This window comes from Trypanosoma cruzi, genomic scaffold (genome assembly GCF_000209065.1).
Source record: "Trypanosoma cruzi strain CL Brener 1047053516803 genomic scaffold, whole genome shotgun sequence".
Classification (NCBI taxonomy): Eukaryota; Euglenozoa; class Kinetoplastea; order Trypanosomatida; family Trypanosomatidae; genus Trypanosoma; species Trypanosoma cruzi.
Window position 1 is genome coordinate 144,884 of NW_001849486.1, and position 20,793 is coordinate 165,676.

At 51.9% G+C, this 20,793-nt stretch overlaps 1 protein-coding gene and 3 pseudogenes across 1 annotated transcript, besides 9 other annotated features; all 4 read left to right on the forward strand.

The window, feature by feature from the left end:
* Positions 1-13,581: part of a sequence feature (areas not merged during assembly with more than two copies in the genome that could not be assigned to a particular haplotype) that runs on past the window's edge.
* Tc00.1047053510643.50 lies at positions 1,739-4,165 on the forward strand (annotated as a pseudogene).
* Positions 4,457-8,737: a mobile genetic element.
* Positions 4,458-4,635: a mobile genetic element.
* Positions 4,617-4,655: a sequence feature (AT_rich).
* Positions 8,637-8,736: a mobile genetic element.
* Positions 9,089-10,411, forward strand: Tc00.1047053510643.90 (annotated as a pseudogene).
* Tc00.1047053510643.100 lies at positions 11,792-13,996 on the forward strand (annotated as a pseudogene).
* Positions 13,582-14,423: a sequence feature (heterozygous, non-Esmeraldo-like haplotype).
* Positions 14,149-14,310: a sequence feature (T-rich).
* Positions 14,424-20,793: part of a sequence feature (areas not merged during assembly with more than two copies in the genome that could not be assigned to a particular haplotype) that runs on past the window's edge.
* Positions 15,083-15,147: a sequence feature (T-rich).
* Positions 16,888-17,913, forward strand: Tc00.1047053510643.110 (beta galactofuranosyl glycosyltransferase, putative; the record flags this gene model as incomplete). The annotated part of the gene is made up of 1 exon (XM_813756.1): positions 16,888-17,913. The coding sequence occupies one exon, from the start codon at positions 16,888-16,890 to the stop codon at positions 17,911-17,913; it is 1,026 nt and encodes a 341-aa protein (XP_818849.1).

Sequence of the window (20,793 nt, forward strand, 5' to 3'; positions counted from 1 at the left end):
GAGGACCGGACCCAGAAAAGGGACACCGCGTGGGACGTCAGTCTTCACTGCAGCGACCGCCACCGAATTCGGATTTGCTCGCACCTTCTGCGGTCCCTCTTCCTCCCCTCACTTCTGTGCCGAGGACTGTGCCGCGGGATCCAGCAGCGCGATGTTTGGCCGCAGGAAAATGGCCCGAACAAATGGTTTGTGGGAGGGGATGTGCACTGCGACGAGAAGGAAGAAAATGTTGCGAGACGACCACCACGACAAGACCGGAGTGAAGTTTTGTTTTGTCCACTTGCGCGAGGGCGGCCTGCCACCTGGTCGGTTGGGAGGATTATTTTTTTTTTGCGTCGTTGCGCTCTCTTTTTATTCCGCTGCGTTTTACTGCGAAGGGAGATTTGCAAGAAATTCCTGCGAGGCGTCCGTGCCGTCGTCGGAAAGGCGGATTCCCCTTGAAAAACGCTACTTTATAAATTTGTTTTGGACAGGGAGTTCCTGTCGATTTACTGCGACTTTGTTTTGCGGATTTGATGCGTGTGTTTCCGAGCGGTTCGATCTGTGCTCCCGGCCCACTCGGATGTGGTGTGCGCGTCGACGTGAAGGTGCCTGTCAGCCGTTTTATTGCCTCCCCCGCTGTGGCTGCCGCCGCTGCCTTCTTCTCTTCCTGAGGTCCTGCGGCTTCTTGACAAGATGTTTTGGAGAAGGCGTTGCCGCTCTTATCGTCCATGGTATTTTGATTCTGGTGTTGCGGTCAGGAGACATTGAACGAGAGGGTTTGCTGCCCTCCTGTTTTATTTGTCCTCTCTGCCTGACGGCCAGCTCTACACAAACGTGCTCCTTGGCACCTCGGTTGGTGCTGGCGGGTTTGCTCACAGTTGTCACTGGCAATCGCATGCGCCAACTCTTCTCTGCTCCTTTTCAGTGTCGCATTTTTTTATTGATTGACGGACGCCGTTCTGTCCGGCGTGCCACTTTGATTGGATTGTGTGGGACTGCTCGCCAACGCCATCAAACAAAGCAGGCCGACATTTCACATATTTAATTCTATCTTGCGCGCAGGTATTTTTTTCACTTGTTCTGTTGGCCACTCAAACAGCATGGGGTCCGGAACTATGCGTGCGTGGGATTCTTCCTGCCATGCGAACCGCGGGCAACACCGCGGGGCTGTCACCTTTACTCCGCAGAGTTGTTGTCTTTTTTGGGGGCTGGCAGGGAAATTTCATGCAGCCTGCTACTGCCGGTGTGTCCCCAAATGTTGTCACTCCGTGCGAATAATGTGCTTCAGCGAGTGAGGGTGTTGATTGGGTTTGTGTGCACTCTGATTGTGTTTGCTACTTTGTGCGGGCACACAATACTTGAGAGGTGGGAAAATGGAGCGGGGCGATGCGTGGCGATGGTGGTGGGTGGACGAGAGTGTTGATCCGCGGCGGGACGGCGGGATCGTGTTTTCCTTTTCTCTTTGTTTCTTCCCTTTTGTGAAGGTGTGCACTTATTTTTGGTGTCGGTTATGGGGCAAACAGACGGACAACGTGAATAAAACAAAATAAAAAGGGCGATGATTTGGCGGTGTTGGGGTTGGTTGCACGTCTCGGCTGCCTCACCGACAGGCGTTGCAGTGCGGCTGCATGGCGCACCGACCACCGAGCCGTGCGAGCGCCACGCCCAACGCCATTGGGACTGCGGGAGGAAACGGCCGCGACTGTCCTTTGGGGCCAGCGGCGCCTGCAGGCCGCAGTTGGGCGGTGCGAGTGGGATGCTTCACCACACGGGTGTTGTGATGGCACCTCGCCGTGGCTCTCGTGATGGTTCCGACGCTGCGGCTCGACATGTGATGGGGAGTGAAGTATGGCCGCAGTGGACTATGAGCAGCACCAACATGAGGCTGAGTGATTTCCTTTGGAATTATGTTGGCGGCAGGGCGGCTGTTGATGAAAGACTGCAATGTGACGATGGAAGTATTTGCTCAGAAGCCGGATGACTACTTACAAGACCAGCGGCTTCTTGAGGAAATTCTTAACTTAACTGCGCACCAAGCGCTGGAGGCCACTACTAAGCCTCTTCACGAAGGTGTGCTCTCTCTTGGGCAACGTAGGGACTATGAAAGAAAAGGATACGATCACTCCTCCTGCAAGGAGAAAACCAAACGGAGTACTCACGCAGGTACTGACAGAAGCGAGGCGGGAGGCAGAGGAAAGGCTAAGACGAACGCAGGAAATGAAATTTACCATTTCCACTAATATCGAAGACGTACTGTTTAAGGAACAGTCCGCGTCAACGTAATGAGGCTGAACGACTTTCTTACGAGGGAACTGGACGGTAGGGGCGTTGTGGACAACAAACGGGATGTTTTGCCGGAGGAGTTTTTCAAGGACCCCACGAAGTATATCCGTGATAAAGGAGCGTTGAACGAGATACAGGCATCCGGTCGTTATTTGAGTATGAAGCGAGCTGTAAAGGGTGAAGTGATCTTCGATGAGGATATACGCAAGCTTTGCGATAAGGGTGTCAACAGTCTACCGGGGTGGTCATTGGCTGCTGCGGAGGTAAAAGCAGCTGTTCATAACTCCAATAAACATTTCTTGAATGCAGCTGCTGAGGAGGTGAGGAACCCAACGACGACGAGCGCACCGGAGAAACTGGAGGGATTGTACGAGTCTGTGCACAATGCGAGGCGGAGCCATGCGGTGGAACTTCCGGACGGCGTGGAGCGAAAGAAAACGGGGACGGGGATGGGGGTGCATGAGGGGAAGCCAGAACAGTCATGGAAGTACAGGGAAGCTGACGACGCTATCGAAGAGAATGACGCTGTGCAGCAATTCGGTGTAGAGCACCTCCCGTGTTGATGTTGCTTGCCTCGGAGAAGGGATGGCCGTACTCGTGGCATACGATACAGGATCTTCCCAAGGACGTTTTTGTGAACTGTGAGGTGGATCGGGTGTGGCGGATCGTCAAGGGCGATGTAACCGAGTGGCTCAGCCCTCACGGTGGGACCGACTTTACGCCTGAGCGGCATCTCTTGATTGGGACGCCCGGGATCGGGAAGTCGATGGCTGCCGGCTCGTACCTCCTCTACCGGCTGCTGCACTGCGATGCCGAGAAAATCCAAGTGGTTGCGCACAGTTTTGGTGGAAGTACGACGTATGTGTCTGACAAGACCACCAGAGCGGTGAAAAGGTGCAGCGATGAGGACATGTGCGTCTCTGAGTTGAGAAGTTTGAGGGGGCATGGGAGGAATGTGTATATTATCTACGGTGTGGCAAAGAAGGGAACGCCGCCGCCGAGACATTTTGCGCCTACTTCTGGATGGGGCATGATTGCGGTGCCATTCCTAAAGGTAGCCAACTATGATGAGTGGGCGAAGCAACTACAAGCCGCGCGAATCATCGTGAATTGCCCCGCCGAGATGGATGTGAAGGCGATGTGCGCCTGGATGACGCGCGATGGGGCTACAGATGAGCAAACCAAATATTGGAGGATGGTTGAAGAACGCATCGATATGTGCTGATATCGGGTCTCGGACTGCGGACCGTTTGAAAAGGAAAATGGGTGCGAAGGATATTTTCTTGCTAATATTGGGATCGAGTGGTGCTCTTGCTTCCCAACCTCTGGAAAAATTAGGTTTGAGAGCATTCATGTATGGGGAGTTTGTCATTGCATTAGTAGAGGGACTCAATGAGCTGAGGCCACCAGAACGTGAAGCACATGATTCAGTGATGAAGGTAAACCATCAAAGGTACCCCACGCTCACCGTTGGATTAGCGGGACTGGAAGGCGGTGTCACGAGGATTCCGATGGAGTACGAGGTGCTGTACATACCGAAGGTTGAAAACTTTCCGCTGGTGGACGGCTTTTTCTTCATGGAGTCACCGCGGAGGACGCTGGTTGGGCTGCAGATGACTACGGCGAGTGCGCACCACACGACAACCAGCACTGTGAGTCTGTTCAATGAACGCCTGGCGGAATATTTTAGGAGCTGGAAGAAATCATCCCGAGACATGTCGTGGGAGACGATTTATGTACAGCACGCAAACAGCAAGATGATATTAAAATGGCAGAGATGTGATTGCGTCAATCCCAATAATTTGAGCGACGCTGAAAAAGAAATTGTGGCGTTCTGGAACGGAAAGGTACACCAATACCAGTTTATTTTAACACGTGATTTTGTAAGTAAAGTCTGAGAAATGAGAACACAACAATCTTGTAGAAAAGGGATAGGGAAGAAAGTTGGGGAAATAATTGGGGAACAAAGTGCATTTTGCTCATAGTGAATTTTCACAGGGAGTATTTTAGCGATTTTTAATTTTTTTTGAGGCCGCCGGGTTTATTCAGAGAGTTTCTTGTGAGAGAGAATCATCATGATTCACAGTGCCACAGCAATAAAATTCTTTCGTTTTACTTTTTTTCTTAAAGAGTCCATTGCCATTAGAAGCTTCTGTGAAATATGAATGCCGCAGAATTCCTCTGTACTTTGGGGATTTTGTAAAAAGAATGCTTGCGAGGATGGCTGGCTGCCCAAATAAATTCATATCTCGCACAAACGAAGATATCTCTTTACAACGTTTTTCTCTTCTATCGCACGGTCTTTTGGGAGACCGCGATTGAGGGAGTCAGGGAGCAGACAGCTGTAAAACAAAATTATTATTATTATTTATCTTTTTTATTTTTATTTTCACAACCATACCAGATTCCTGCATGTTTATTTGAAGAAATGGCACTGATTTTCTTTTTACACGGCGACGGAATGGAGCAACATCGGTGCCCGTATGTTGGGCTTGGCTCGCCAGCATGGCGAGATACAGTTGCAGCTCACCTTCCGTGATGAAAACAGGCCGTTGGATGCGGTGGAAGCAGTCAGTGCTACCATGAGGTGTTTACGATTGGTTTCAGCAAAGATCGCCAAACACTTGGAGGATTCGACCCATGCGGGGCACTTGGCGAACCGCCGGGCGTGTCAATTACCAAATTGTGGGTTCAAGTGCTCCTGCCCATAATTTGGAGGCGCGGCAAGGGCTGACCATCGCGGAAATGCAGAGATAAAAGTCGGACAACGCAGTCGCGGACGTGCAGAATCGAGGCGCGCAGCTTCAACATCAGAAGGAGGAAGCGAACAACCACTTTTCGGCACGTGCGTCCAACACTGCGGTGGCGGACGGTCTTCTTGCGCAACGAGAATCGGCGCTTGCGGGGCGCGAAAGCCATTTGGAGACAACCCTTGCCCAACCCCAGGCACAACCCCAGGAACGAAAGGCACGTATCGGTGCCTTGGAAGCGCGGCTTGCGGCTTGGGGTGCCGATACGCCCGGACGGCGGGGAGTTTCCTCTTCCAGGAAAGGGCCGCCAGATGCGCTCGCGCACGGGTCCAGGGATGGCGCATCGACACCGCCCCACCACGAGCGTTTGATGGCCGGGGGCGCGGCCGCACCCACAATTCCCCAACCCATTTTCACGGGAGAGCGACGGCGGGTCAATACTCTTGCGTCATTGGGCACTGTGGGCAACCGCGTTTCCCTCACCCCGTGACTTCGCCCTTTCGATCTCCGGATTCAGAAGAGGTTTCCGGTTCAAATGAAGAGAATCCGGGTTTTCTTTGAATTTGTCGTCAACAATTGGGTCCTGCAAATTTGGAATGAAGGCATCCCTGGAATCCTATTCGAAATCCGGAGCGCTTGCGATTACTGGCACCGTGGGGACGCTCACGCCCGAATCGCCTTTGGCATTTCTGGTTTCGTGGATGCGCGTAGCGGTTACATCGGGAACCCAACAAGCAGTTCATGGACTTGGGAAGGATTGTACCGCGGGTCTTCCGGATGCGGATCGTGATTAAATTCGACCCCAGCATCCCGATCCAAAAACTGCCTGCCCACCTTCACACGGTTTTTCATGAGGATGACACCTTCGCGAGGGTGGCTCAGCCTTTCATGGATCGACGGGGAACTCGATCGCAACAACAACGATCGCTGCTATGCCAATTGTGCCTTATTTATGGACACGACGCGTCTACCTGCAAAGTGCGCCTCAAAAGGGTTTTCCCAAACTACAAACGAAAGTTAAAAAACGGCAGAAGAGCTGCCGCACGCCGCTCATTAATGCTGGCGACGGCAGCCGCGTCCAATCCACCACCTCCCGCTATGCCGCACAGGCATCGCACCGCACTGTCGACGCCTCATCAGATCTTTCAAACTGCCGACGGAATTGACAAGAAGGGCGGAAGAGATGGCTTGAGAAATGTGGGTGACGTCATATTGGGAGCGGAGAATGCCCCTGGCGGCGCAATTCACAAACTTTTGCCGCACGCACGAACAGCCGATAAACGAGGAGAGCTGCGCGGCCTTGCTGATGGCAATATTAGACGTGGCGCAATAGTCCAGAGTGCGGTACGCCAGGATGCTGCGGTCCATTTTACAAATGGATCGAACCTCACTGGATATGGCGATTTTGGGGTTACAAAAGATTGCGGCGCGATCGGAGACGAAGCAAGCGCGCCCCTTAACAAAGGAAGGGATAGGTCAATGTATCCGCAGCCGAACCGATTGGAAGGTACGTGTTGTCTTACGACTCGTGTTGATAGCGGCGAGCCGTTGGTTTGAGATTGCGGCCTTGACCTCAAAAAATTTCACACTGGAGCGTGACGGAGCCTTAATATTGTATCGGCCCGTGGCACCAAAGACGGCGAAAGCGGATCTCCACCGCGCCTCGCGGTTCGTGAGGATACGAGGGCAGGACGCCCTCGACATTATAAAACTATGAAGGACACTTCAAGAAAACAAATGCTCACGAATCTTACGACCGCCCAAGTCGAACGAGCTCCGGCTCCTTGGGACGCCACGGCACATTCCATAAAACGGGGTGCGTTGAGGCGCGCTGCTCAAATCGTGGAGACGTACAATTTGGACCCACACGTGATCTCGCAGTTGGCGAAGCACGTCGACCCGTTCGACCTTCCCCAGAACACAGTTCGATATTTATGGAATTACGCCAAAATGCTGACCCAGGTATCGTCGCTGGTCGCATTGATGTGAAGGGAGAAACTGCGGAAGGGCAAGAACCCTGGCTGAGAGCGGAGGAGCGTTTTTTCCATGATTTTTATCACAATCATGCTGCTACAATAACGAGACGCGCGACAAGGACGCGTCTGGCCACTCCACAAGATGAACACGCTATCCCGTTACAGCAGGTCAACGTGCCCGTATTGAATCTAGAGTGGATCCAGAGTCGGTTGAGCCCGGCCACCTTGGAGAGTCTCATGCAAGTTTGGGGACTCGTCGGGCGGTCCCCTTTCCCTCCGTCTCCCTCCGGTAAAGCGCGTGAAGGCTCACGGAGGATTCCAACCGCTGATGCACGATTATTGAGGGAAGCGGGAATTATCGAGGAAGCTTTCTCCACAATTACAGGCGGATGGACAATGCCCTTTTTCTGTTGTGGAGGAGAAAACCACCGGTTTACGACGACGATGGATCGCGTGGCCACGCGACAAGAACGGAGACGACCCTTACGAGGCCAATTTTCCTCCTTTACACATTTCTCATTATTTGCCACCTGTGATGGCTGAGGCCGCTTCCTGCGCGGATTTAAAGGCATACTTTTTTCAAGTCTCTTTACCGTGGGAGACTCGGCATCTCTTTTGATGCCGCGTGGAGGACGGCACGCTGGTGGAGCTGACACGACTCCCAATGGGATGCAAGGCCGGCCCAGAAATTCTCCAGATTATTATTACCTCGGCAATCGCGGGGGTGACGACGGTGGCTCACCGCCTCTGGGCTGCACCTCCATCGGTGCGTATCGACGTATGGATCGGTAATATACGCATTGCAGGGTTGAAAAGCGGTGTGACATTGTGGGAAGCCCAAGCGCTTTGTAATGCGGACAGTTGTCACGCCACGATAGGGAGGAACGCGAATCGGGCGCTACGCAGTACACCTTTCTGGGGGTGCGATTTGATCACACTCACCGTGAGGTATCTCTGAGTGAAAGGTTTGTCCGGTCTGTGCGCGCCATGCCGGCGCTCAATTCTTTAACCATCGCGGAAATGGAGGCTACGGCTTCACGCTTTTTGTACGCGGCTGCCATTTTGTGCACGCGTTTATGCGACTACTGCTTTTTCATCAAGGCAGCGCGACGACGATTATCCACACCTAACCGGGGGATTGTGCAGGAGACATCCCCGGCGAACCTTCCGCCGTCAGCGGTCGGTTTGGGCGAGCGATTGCGACACATCGAGAACAATCGTAAGCGAATCATCAAGCCCACGGAAAAGGCATCGGCCGCCATCATCACGGACGCGTTGCTCCTTGGATAAGGGGCCGTTTTCATTTTAGATTCCGGCGACGTTAAAATTGCCGGAGGGAAATGGAAGAGAAAGCGTTTCCTTATTATGCAGGCCGAGGCGCGCGGTACGCTTAGCCTTATCGGCTTTTTCCGCCATCTTGCCATCCACCATGGATATTTGGGTGAACAACACTTCGCCGCAAGGAGCGGCGAATAAAGGCAGCCCCAAATCACACGCTACGACGTGGGAGCTGCGACGGATATATGAGTTTGTTGACTCTCGCGGAATACAGGCATCCTCTGCTTACGTGCGGTCTGCAGAAAACCCCGCAGACGGCATATCACGCGGTCGTGTTTTTTTACGCTTCAGGACTTGGCGAAGGGGAGCGGCGGGGTCTTGTGACTGGAGGGCCCCAAAGTCTGCCATCTCTTAAGTAATAAATGTTTTATATCCTACATGAGTTCAAAAGGCCACGTAAGCTGGTCACGATTGTCGCAAACAGATGGTGTATATATACTTAATTGGTGTTAAACATCGAGGTTATGGTGAACTCCCATTCTTGTTCCATTCACCCCTTTTATATTTTTACTTGTTTTGGTTTTTATTATTAAAAATATCTGGATTTGGCCAGCGGCGCAGGTGAATCTATATATATCTATATTAAGGTAATTAAAAGTTTTGGTTTGCAGTTTGTTGTGGGAGTTCTGCAATTGTACTTATTCCAACCGACTGATTTATGTGTGCAGCTGCTGCTTGTGCGTGGTTCTGTGACTTGTATTTTTTTTGCTTTTGCTCTGCGTGGACGGAAAGTTAGTTTGTGCTGAAGGCTATACGCAAATGACAGGAGTGATGGCGATGATGATGACTGGCCGTGTGCTGCTGGTGTGTTCCCTCTGCGTGCTGTTTTGCGGTGCCAGCGGAGGTTTTATACGCGATGGCGGACCGCTGCAGTGAAGGTAACGGGAATTTATTGACGCACATGAATAATGCTGAAAGTGACGGGGTATTTCCGAGAACGGACTGCAGTTTGTTATCCACTCAGATGGGATTAATAAGGGCGGTTGAAGCTGGGGACAAGGAGGGAGCAGAATTGGGTGGTGCAGTCACATTGAAAAGCCCAAGCAATTATTATCTGGTACCACGTCAAAAGGTAATGATGAGGTTTTAACGCCTGATCCAACAGTACCACTGCCGACAGCTAAAGCATCAGATCAAGTTGAACAGGAGAAGCTCTTAAAAACGGTTGATGCAAATGGAATTGGCGATACCAGGAATCCCTCAGGTGGTAAGGCAACGGAGTCCCAACGCCAAAGCGTTGGTCAATCTTCATCTGGCAGTGCTGTCACTCAACCTGGCAAAGATCACAATTTGAATAATCCTTCCAAGAGTAATGCATCCTCCAATTTCACGCCGACGGATGACAGTGGCGTTAATATTTTTCCTAACACTCCCGAACTGGGGGTGGGAGCACTGGAAAAAGTTGACGAAGATGAAGATAAAACGAAAAAACCAAAACAGGCAGTACAAGAAGAAGCGGAAGAACACAAAGAAAAAATAATGATAATTCACCAACAGTGACACTTGAAAATGCAGTGAAACTGAAAACATACCACACGCAACATCACCATCACTAATAAAAGCACCAGCAGAAGTGGCACTGAAAACAATTAGAAAAACAGAGGGAGATTCAACACAAGCACGAGTGAATGGACAGTCGAGCTCTGAAGATACCGTGCCCGTGTAACAGCTATAACAACCCCAAAGCGACATGAAGTCAAACAACAATTCACAAACTGAGGGCGTTTGCCCCCTTCACAGCCAATTCGCAGAATGAACCATCTGACGGCCATGCAGAAACAAAGTCACCATCACCCACGGAAAACGGTAATTTCGCCAATAATAAAGCTGACAAGAGCACTGAAGACGGCATCCCGAACAATGATCCGGCAGCTGATGGTACAGGGACACGAGAAGAAAAACAAAATGAAAATAAAGATGCCAATCCGAAGGAAAGAGTACTGGCCACAAACGCCACAACGGGTGACACGGCGACGGCTGGCGACAGTGACGGCAGCACCGCTGTCTCCCACACCACCTCCCCTCTTTTGCTTCTTCTTGTTGTTGCGTGTGCGGCTGCGGCTGCGGTGGCGGCCGCGTGAGAGTGAGTGTGAGAGAGCCGTGCACCGCCCGCACACACACTCGTCCTTCACTCTGTGTGTGTGTCCCCTTGCATGGACTCTCGCCCTCACCTCACCCCACGAAGCACACACAATAATGTGCCCATTGTATATATGCATGCACACCCATGCAGGCCCGTTGGTGCTCTCTTTTGCACGACACGCACCGCTGCCGTCCCGCCTGGCTGCATGGGCGGAGCACCGTAACTGTTTCTGTTTTGTTTTTATTGCATTGAGTGGGCGACCTCTCTCTCTCTCCCTGTGTGTGTGTGTTTTGCTTTATGGGAGTAATGAGAGTGTGTGTGCGCTGGTCGTCCCACGCTTCGGCTTTTTTTTTGTTTTCCTTTTTGATTTTGTGGTTGAGTGCACCCATTCCGCGGCTGCGTGTGTGTGTGTGTGTGTGATGATATGAGTGATTTGCGTGTGTGCTATCCGCCTCTCTCTGTCGTTGCTTTCTTCAGACTCTCTTGTGGCGCACAGCTGCTCTGCAAGTATAGGCGCTGCCAAACACACAAGCACATGCACACACATGCCGTGTTTAAAACGCTGAGAATGCACGCACGCACAGGATTGTGACTGCGGAGGCCCTCCTGAGGAGGGAGGGCGGGAGACCGCAATGTGTTTTTTCGACGTGTTGCGGGCTTGAATGTGGCGGCATGCAGGCAGGTGGGTATTGGGAATGTTGAGGGTGCCTGGGAGAGTGCGGATTGTTTCCCGTCCAGCAGCCTCATGTGCCGGATTTTCTACCATGCTGTGGATCCGTTGATGGGGTTTATCCGGCTGTGCGACGTGGTGTGCGCCGGCTGCGGAGCGGGTGCTTTGGAGGAGACAACAGTAAAACGACTGGTGGAAGCGCGTGGGTGCTGCGAAGGGAGGTTTTGTTCTTTTACACCCCGCTGGTTGTTTTGTGTGGGTGTTGCTCGGTGTGAGCTGACGCGTGAAGAACGGCTCACCCGCCGTGGCTCCTGCTGTTGGTAACAGTCGCCGTGTGTTCCCGGTGCGCTGTTCTTTCTTCTCGTTCCGTGTGTCTGTGTGCGTGAGTTGTTGTTGTTGGGAGTGACTGCGGCGGGGATGATGCTGTCACTCACCGTGGATGGGTGACGGTGTTCACTGATGTAATTTTATTGGCATGATTTTTTCATTTTTAGCTTTTTAAATAAGCTAGGGAAAACAAGCGCTAAACGCTACTGTGAAATTCGAAGGCACTGAAAGGACCAACAGCACACACACCGCTCACACACACATATTTATATGCACTCACGTGTTGCTGCAGTGAAGGCACCCCGCACATACAACCGTCGCCGCGTGACCGGATCCAGCGGAAGGAGGAGGGAAGGAAGAGAGAGTGAGGCGCAGAGGCCCAACATGTCCCGGTATGTGTCTACTTCCGCGGTGCTGCTTCTTGTCGTTATGATGTGCAACGGCAGTGGTGGAGCTGCGACCGCTCAGGTGGGAAGTAATGCTGATGCTTCAACTCCTGGGTCGGCATTGACGGGTGCCATTGCTGGAGAAGGGAGTGCTTCAGGGGGGTGTTGAGGGGCTGCAACGGGTCGATCTATTTGTGCCGCAGACGACGCAGGTGCTGGCGAAAGGTGGAACGTCTCAAGAGACTGAGAGGGATTCATTTGTTTCACCCTCTCTTGTCAGTGTTGGTGGAGTAATTGCTGCTTTTGCCGAAGGTCGCGTGTATCGCGAATATCAAGTTGGTAGACAAAAAGAGAAAAATTCTTCTGATATTGTGGTGGGGTACATCGACTCTTCGTGGGGTTGGTCTACTCTTGTTGGCAAGGTGAATGAAAGTACATGGCGAGCACACACTGTGCTTGGTACAACGGATGGAGTGGATAATCGTGTGGGCGATGTGTTCAACCCCACAACAACAACGAAGGGCAATAAGGTGTTTCTTCTTGCGGGAAGCTTTTATGAGCACAAAAAAATTGTTGGAAATCGGACATATAGCGGATTCAAAACAACTTGAACTGGTTGTGGGTGATGTGAGGGAGCCTACGAGCAGCAAGCAGAGTGAACGTATCAAATGGGGCGAAATCAAGTCTCCGTTGAGCGAGAGTACTATAGCTGCTCACAAAGGTAACTTGACAAGGTTTCTTGCCGCTGGTGGCGCAGGTGTTGTGATGGAGGATGGCACGCTTGTGTTTCCTGTGATGGCGAAGAGCGGAAATGGTGGCTATTGCTCCATGATTATTTACTCGAAGGACAACGGCAGTAACTGGTCGCTCTCTGAGGGCATTTCCCCTGCGGAATGCCTTAACCCCGCATCACCGAGTGGGAGGGATCACTTCTCATGATTGTTAATTGCAAGGACGAACAGAATGTGTACGAGTCGCGTGACATGGGGACAGCGTGGACGGAGGCTATTGGGACACTCTCGGGCGTGTGGGTCAAATCACGATTATACTTTTGGGATGAAGGCTTGCGTGTGGAAGCCCTTATCACCGCAAACATTGAGGGAAGGAAGGTCATGCTGTACACACAGAGAGGGGACTTCTCGGGGGAGAAAAGGGAAAGAGCGCTCTATCTTTGGGTCACGGACAACAACCGTTCTTTTTATTTTGGACCACTTGGCATGAGCAGTGCTGTGGAGGAGGAGTTCGCCAGCACCCTGCTGTACTCGGATGGCAAGTTGCATCTGTTACAACGGAGGGACAATGGTGAAGACAGTGCCTTGTCGCTTTCTCGCCTGACGAAGGAAGTGAGTACGATCAATTCTGTCCTGAAGACCTGGGCGCAAAAGGACGTTTTCTTCTCCAGTTTTTCTATACCCACGGCGGGTCTGGTGGCAGCTTTTTCCGATGCTGCCAGTGACGACATGTGGAACGACGAGTACCTTTGCGTGAATGCAACGGTGACGCCTAATGCAAAGAAGGTCAAAGATGGATTTCAGTTGACGGAGCCTAGCTCCAGGGTATCGTGGTCCGTGAACACTCAGGGTAATAATTTGCGTCATGTATCCTTGAGCCACAACTTCACACTTGTGGCGTCGGTGACCATCGAGGTGGCACCGAGTGGGAACACACCTCTACTGGGTGCGATTTTGGGGGACACCAATTCCAATCATACCATGGGACTGTCGTATACGGCGGATAAGACGTGGGGGAAGATGTTCGAAGGCAAGATAACAACGGAAAGCAGGCCTTGGGAACCGAAGAAAGAATACCAAGTGGCACTCATGCTGCAAGGCAACAAGGTCTCCGTGTACGTTGATGGTAATTCGCTGGGGGAGGAAGAAGTGCCGTTAAAAAGTGAGACACGACTTGGGCCTGTACGCTTTTGCTTTGGCGCGTGCGATCAGAAGGAGGGACACGAACAAGAACCCCATGTGACGGTGAAGAACGTCTTTCTGTACAACCGCCCACTGAATTCCACTGAGATGACTGCAATCAAGGACAGGATCCCCGTTCCGACGAGAGGTCTGGAAGCCCAACTGGAGGATGGAACGGAAAGGAGGCATATCCCTCGGATTGAGGGTGTGCGAGCCAATGCGCCTGCTGGGAGCGGACTGCTGCCGCTGCTTCTTCTGCTGGGATTGTGGGTATTTGCGGCTGCGTGAGGAGCGTGCGGTCTCAGGGTGGAACACTTGCCCTCGTCTCTGCAGGACACACACACACACCGCTAGGAATAAATTTACTACGCAGAGAATAATTTCTTTTTTTTTCAATGTTTTTCATTTTTCCTTGTTGCTTTCGGACAACCACCATGGACTTTTTTTTTCGGCTTTTAATTTTTTTTTTTTCTGTTTGGAGTATAATTTCCTACGTTTTTTTATGTTTTTTTTTAATTATTTTTGTTTGCTTTGTTCAACAAAATTTTGTTTCTGTTTTTTCTTTTTTGCTCCACTCTTCCCTTCTTTTGCTTGTTGCTTTTGGTGGCAATCACTATGGACGTTCTTTTTTCTTTTCTACTCTTCCCTCTTTTAATTGTTTCTGCTGCACTCTTCCTGTGAGGGGTGCCGTGTGTTTCCCGTCCAACTGCTCCACTCGCACACCCACCGACACGCTCGTGACGACGGCCCTGTGCGCCTCGCCTGCTGCACGCATGAGGCGGGGCCGCGACGAACGGCGCGCTGAGGGAGCCGTGACGTGTGGGCGTGCGACGAGGGCCGGTGGGGCGGAGCACACATTTCTTTCCCTCCTGTTTTTTTTGCGGCCAGGGCGGGCAGACACCCGCAACGCCGCACACACACAGCCACATCTTCCCTCTTATTTTGTGTTTATTTCATGCGGTGGCGCACCCTTCGGTGTCGGCCTCGTGAGCATTTCTCTCTCCTCCGATGATTTCTTTTTCTTTTGCTGCGCTCACTCTCCCGATGGAGTGACACGACTCCCGTCATGTCTGCGTGCTTCTCTCAGTCCCACACACACGAGTGACTGTGCTCTGCGGGCCGCACTCACGCGCCGATGAGAGGGCTGAGGGGAGCAGCAACACGCAGATGACCGCATGAAATATAAACGATGTGCGGACATACGGAGGGTCGGACGGCTGAAAGACATTTAAATATCTTTTAATTTTCTTTCCGGGCAAAATATCTACAGACAATTTCTGGAGCAAGATGATAGTTGGGTGCTTTTTTTGTGGGGCTTTTCTTTTTTTTTCATTTTTTTTTATTATTTGTGTGTAGCCGTAATAGAGGACGACATTTTTTCATTTTTTTTTCTTTTTTTTTTTTTTTTCATTTTTTTTTTAATTTTTTAATTTTTTCTTATTGTTTCCAAAGTGTGAGGTGTGGAAGGTGAATATGAATTTTTTAAAGATTTTAATGGTTTTTTTATGAATTGCCGCTGCTTGGTCTGCAGTGCAATATCATGAGCTTGAGCAGCCTTTTTCTCCTTATTTCTACCATGCACCTCTGCTGTACAGTTTTGTTTGTGCGTCCCTTCACATGTTCTGCTCCTGTTTTTACTTCTTTGCCTCGTGTGTCTGCAGGCACACAACCACATGCACGCACAAGATGCAGTGGATTTGGATGCTTCTTTTGTAGCGTGTGCTTGCGGCTGCGTGTGGCTGCTGCTTCATCACTTCGTGGACATGAAGAGAAGGAAGAGACAGTGGGAGTGCGTCGTGGCTCTCATCCCCTGTGGGAATGCTGCACGGCGTGTGGCGGTATTGCCCTGAAATGCCGAACCATCACGCACGAGGACGTGGCACGGAGTGTCAGATATCTTTTTTTGTGTCTGCTGCTGTGGGTGCGGCCGCGTCGGACTAGTCGGCACGATGGCCGCAGCGTGTGATCGTCGCTCTGTTCTCTCGGGAAATATGCTACGACGCTTTTACGTGTGTGTTGTTTCGGGGACAATGTGCTGGCGGCTGTGCGGTTGCCGGGTGGAGGGAGAGGCGTGGAGGGAAGTGCGTGAGCGCCGCGGTCAGGAGTCGCGCTGGGTGTCTCGCCGCGGAGGGCATTGCCCGCCCAGCCCAGCACCGCTTGTGTCGGGCACCCTCTCTCTCTCACTCCGCAGCATCGTAACCGACGCCAGCAGCACGCAGCGAGGCAGCGGATGCCACCACCGCCACGAGTGCGACCGGAACGAGACGCGTCTGCTGTTGCGTTCCGAGGGGAAACACCGTGTGGCACAGCGGCGTGCCCAAAACCTCCTCGCGGGGTCCGCACACGACACCGGGCAGTGGACGCGGAGTGTTTGCGTCGTGGAGGACACCGCGGTGGAATCCCTCCTTCCCTCCGGGTGGACGTTCGGCTGATTTTCCTCTCGTTCTTACCCATGAGGTTCTTTTTCCTTTTTTAGTTTAAGAACTCTTGCTGAGTTGGGGCGCTGCTTTGGAAAACCCATCACCTTTGATGGTGGGCTTGTGCTTCCGTTTGGTCCCTCCCTTTTCCCACATTGTTGCTTTTTAAATATTTTGTGATGACGAGTGGCGTTGCAGAAGACACGCTGAGGCGCTGGGCCTCATTATCGATTCATTTATTTGTTTTTTTTTTTTTGTACCTGGTGCGGTTTGCGGTGTCTCTGATAGCCTTCCCGCATGGAGGGCTTTATTGGGGCGCTCGAGCCTTTTTGTGCGGACGGAAGGCCAAGGGCGTTATCCATGCGTGGCCATTGCGCTGGAAGGAATCTTTTTTTTTTACACATTGACACGGAGCCATTCCTGCGCACCTTTTTCTTTTTTACTTCTTTTGCTTTTTTTAAGGAGATACTCCCTTGGCTTTGCCTTCAACGGGATATGCGCGGAGTTACACGCGCTTTAAAAAACGAGGCCGAAAGCCTTTTTTTGGAAAGGATGCTTTATCTTTCTTCTAACATTAAATTTTTTGTCCATGTTGATGTTTTTTTTTTTGAGTGGAGTTCCTACTTGGCGACGATCCCACGTATGGTTTGGTGCTGATCCGACCAGGGCGGACTATATCCACTGCGTCGGGGAAAGGCTTCTGGTGGATCCAACGACACGGTGGCTGGGGGAAACAATAACGGGACGGACGTTATCCCGTTGATGGTGGTCCCGCTGATGCTCGATCTGATGGACTTTCGGAGGATGATGTGCAACATCAGTGTGCCCATCCGGCTGTTGGTTTTGGTGCAGAACGGGCGGGAGGCGATGCTGTCGTTGTGCCTGCAGGAACTCGAGAGGGTCTATGGGTGGTCCGGACGCCTGGTTGTGAGTCGTCACCCGGAAAACATCGGGTACAGCGCTGCGGTGAACATCGGGTCACGACTTGCACTCTCGCTGCCGCGCGAGGAAGTGCCTTTTGTTTTTGTGACAAACAGCGACGTAATGTTTTCACCCGGTCTTCTTCCCAATCTTCTACGCGATGTGCATGAAATGACGAGGCATGATGCCGCTCGCATGGATGAGTTGGCGGCGGAGGTGGCGAATGGGCCGAGCGAGTACAGTCCTGTTTTGCGACGGGGCTTGAGGGTGCTGCGCTCCACGGTGAACGATAGCCGATTGTCGACGTCTGCGCTGCTGCCTGACCGCATCCGTTATGCCTCTGTGAAGGAGCGTGAAGAGGCATTTTCGAAGCATTACGGGCACTTCTGCGCGTATTACAAAAGCAGTTGTTTTACATCTGTTATGTTGACGCGCCTGGCGATCAGTACGGCGGGACATTTTGACGAGAACTTCTACCCAGCTTGCGTGGAGGATGTTGACTACAGATTGCGCCTCCGTTTGCTTGGATTTCAGGAGCGAAATGTCTTATACGGCAAATTTGTGCATTGCGGCAGCTCGAATATTCGTTTCTCTAGTGAAATGGAGCTACCGGACGCCCTCTGGTACCGTCGCGTCAGGTCTTTGAATGCGAACAAACCATATGCCATGATGAAGTGGAACCGTCCACTGGCGTGCAGTGGCGGGTACAAGGAGCCATATGACGGCATGGTCCCCGCAGACGTTTGGGTGAAGGATGAGGCACGCATACAGCGCATTCGGGTCTACGGGCATGATGAGGAGCAAGGGGTCCCAAAGGTTGACTACGACAGGAGGCTTTTGTACCCTGTGAGGAATAAAGGAAGATGATTCGGCAACAAACACAAGTTTTGCTTTCTTATTTTGTTTTGCCTTAATTTTTAAAAATTTACACCTCTGTTTGGTTATTTACACGATTAATATTTAAGCGAGTACGCCGTGGATTTTAAAGAGCGCAAAAACATATATTTGACATGACAGGGGAGGAGAGGGCGCAGCGTCCAAACTTGGCAGTGTTGCCGAAGGCAGGAGAGGGAAGTAGCAAGCAGGAAAAATGAAGATGATGAACGAGGGAGAAATAACAGGGGAGGGAAGCAGAAAACAAGCCAAAAATATTGTGAGCACAACGCTGTTTCTCACGGTGGGCGATCGACGCCGCAATTGGCTACTAATTTACCCACTGAAGGTGACACCCGTTTCCGCTGGATATGCTGCGTGCATATCTGTCGGGCTCTTTGTTTGTTGGTTTGTCTCCCGCACATTTATTTTTTCGTGCCGCCTGACCCACTCGTTTATTATTTCCCTCTCTGTTTTTGTGCGTGCACCGAGAGAAGGGCTCGGGGACATGAAGTGCGCTCCCCTTCTGTGACATGCCACCAAAAACAGGAGGAGAAAAAAAAGAAAAGTGAAGCGGGGAGGGAACCATCGCCACGCGTCCTTTTCTCCGAGAAGGCTGCTTGCCACGCCACTGAGGCGCGCCGTGTGCTTCACGAGGCCCGCTGGACTCGATTGGGATGCCGTGAGTGACGGTGCGTGAGAGTGTGGCGGATGCGTTTCCCAGACGTCCCCAGAGGACCCTCTGGCCATTGGGACTGCGCGGAATGCGGGATTCCGCGGGGACATTTGGCTGTTTTGTTTTTCCTCTTATATCCGCCCCTCCCAAACCTCAACACGGCGGCTGATCCAACGACTGCGACGGGATCCGTTGCGTATTTCTGGATCTCTCTTGCGTTGCAGCGGCAGGCTTGGTGTGTCCTGCTTGGCAGACACGGTGGACGGAAGTGGGCTGCTCTATTGGGAAAACGATGGTCACGGTGGAGCGTGTTGCGCACGTCGCAATTTGGCGTGTTTGTGGCGATCCTTGCGGATGATGTGACGGCGCCTGTTTTACTTGCGGGGAGAGAAGCGACGCTCCACGGTGATGCACACGTTGCGGGTGGAGGTTTCTGTTGCTGTTGGTTTTTGAACGTTTATTTTTTGCTTTTGCCGGAACACCACAGAGGGCGGTGTCTGCGGACAGCAGAGCATTGCGAGGAGGGGCATCACCCGATTTTTGGCGCGATGAGGCGGCTTCTGTGAATTTACGGTGTTTATTTTCAGGACTGAGAGACTATCCTTTGTTGGAATTTATTGTGGGAGACCATCCGCGTTTTTGTTTTTGTTAGTTAACCCCTGACATTTGGTGTCTGCCGTGAAATGGTTGTTGATGTCCTTTTTATGGCGGTGAGATGCATGTTTATTTATTTTATTGGCGAGTGGGTGAATTTTGTTGCGTTCTGTTGTGCGGCTCGTTGCTGAGGGCGAGTGGCCACAGAGAGACGTTATGAGCGCCTCCGACGCGAGGTGCGATTAAGCAATCATCTCCTCCGCTCGCCGGTACATGCTGTTGAGGCGGCGTGATGATAATGAATCGGCCTCTCAGAAAAGCAACGAGAGGACGTTTTCTTTTCCTGCTGCGGTGTACGAGTGAACCTCCAATCCGTGGGTGGGGTTGCTCTGCGTGCCGTATTTCTTTGAATTTCCATGAGTTTTTTACATCGCCATCCACACGCACATGCACGCAATCTCCCTGTTTGCCCTCCTGTGGGCGGGAGACCGAGATGCAGAGGGAAAGTGTGGCCTTTGCCAGCATGTGGCAAAGTCTTTCTTGGGAGGGATTGCGACTGTGTTGTACGTCCTGGCAGGCAGGAATGGGATGAGAGGGGAGCGGCGGGCGAGTAACAACGATCCTGTGCGGGGCAATGCGCAGTGACTAGGGCGAATTGGTATTTGTGTTGACTTTTCAAAGCATTTTTTTTTTATTGTGGCAATGGAAAGAAACTTTGGGTGTTGTGTTGTGGATTATTTGCACATGATTCAGCGCGGCAACGCCATTCGCGGAGAAAATGGATGACATCGGCGTGAGGCTTGTTTTTTGAGCGCGAGATGGTCGGGCAGTGTTCAACGCCCGAGAGGCCGGGAGCAAAGAGGCCTGCACTGCTGCAAGCAGAGGGATGCACGCTCCTGTTGGTGGTAGTGTTGCTGTGGAGCCCTGAATGGCCTGCAGGGAAGTTGTTTCCGCCGCCTCATTATTTTGTTGATTGGTGCTTGCCGCGGCCTTTTGAGGCGGGACGTGGGATGGACCGAGAGAGCGTGTGTCGTGTGACCGTGCTGTGAATTGATGCTGCCCACGTTTGTGCACATATTTTCGTTTGTGTCCGCGTTCTTGCCGCGGCGGTGCACCGGGAGCGTGTGACTGATCACTGTATCACTTGCGGGACTGTTTCGGCAGGGCCTTGAATGGCGTCGCCGAGTAATAAAATTCCGCGTCCATGTGTATGTGTGTTGGCTTCTTCTGTGACTTGCCGTGTTGCTGTTTTTGCTGTGTGTGCGATGTTTTTCCATGCTGTTCCTTCCGGATTTTCTTTTTCCCGCACTTTGCGTGAGTAATGTGCTCTGCTCCTCGCTGACGTGTCTGATTTATTACCGCTGTTGCTGCCTTCTCCACTTCTTGGACAAGGACACGCTAGGAATTTACTACCAAGCGCTAAACGCTACTGTGAAATTGTAAGGCACTGAAAGGACCAACAGCACACACACCGCCCACACACACATATTTATATGCTCTCACGTTTTGCTGTGAAGGCACTCCGCACACACAACCGTCGCCGCGTGACCGGATCCAGTGGAAGGAGGAGGGAAGGAAGAGAGAGTGAGCGGCAGAGGCCCAAC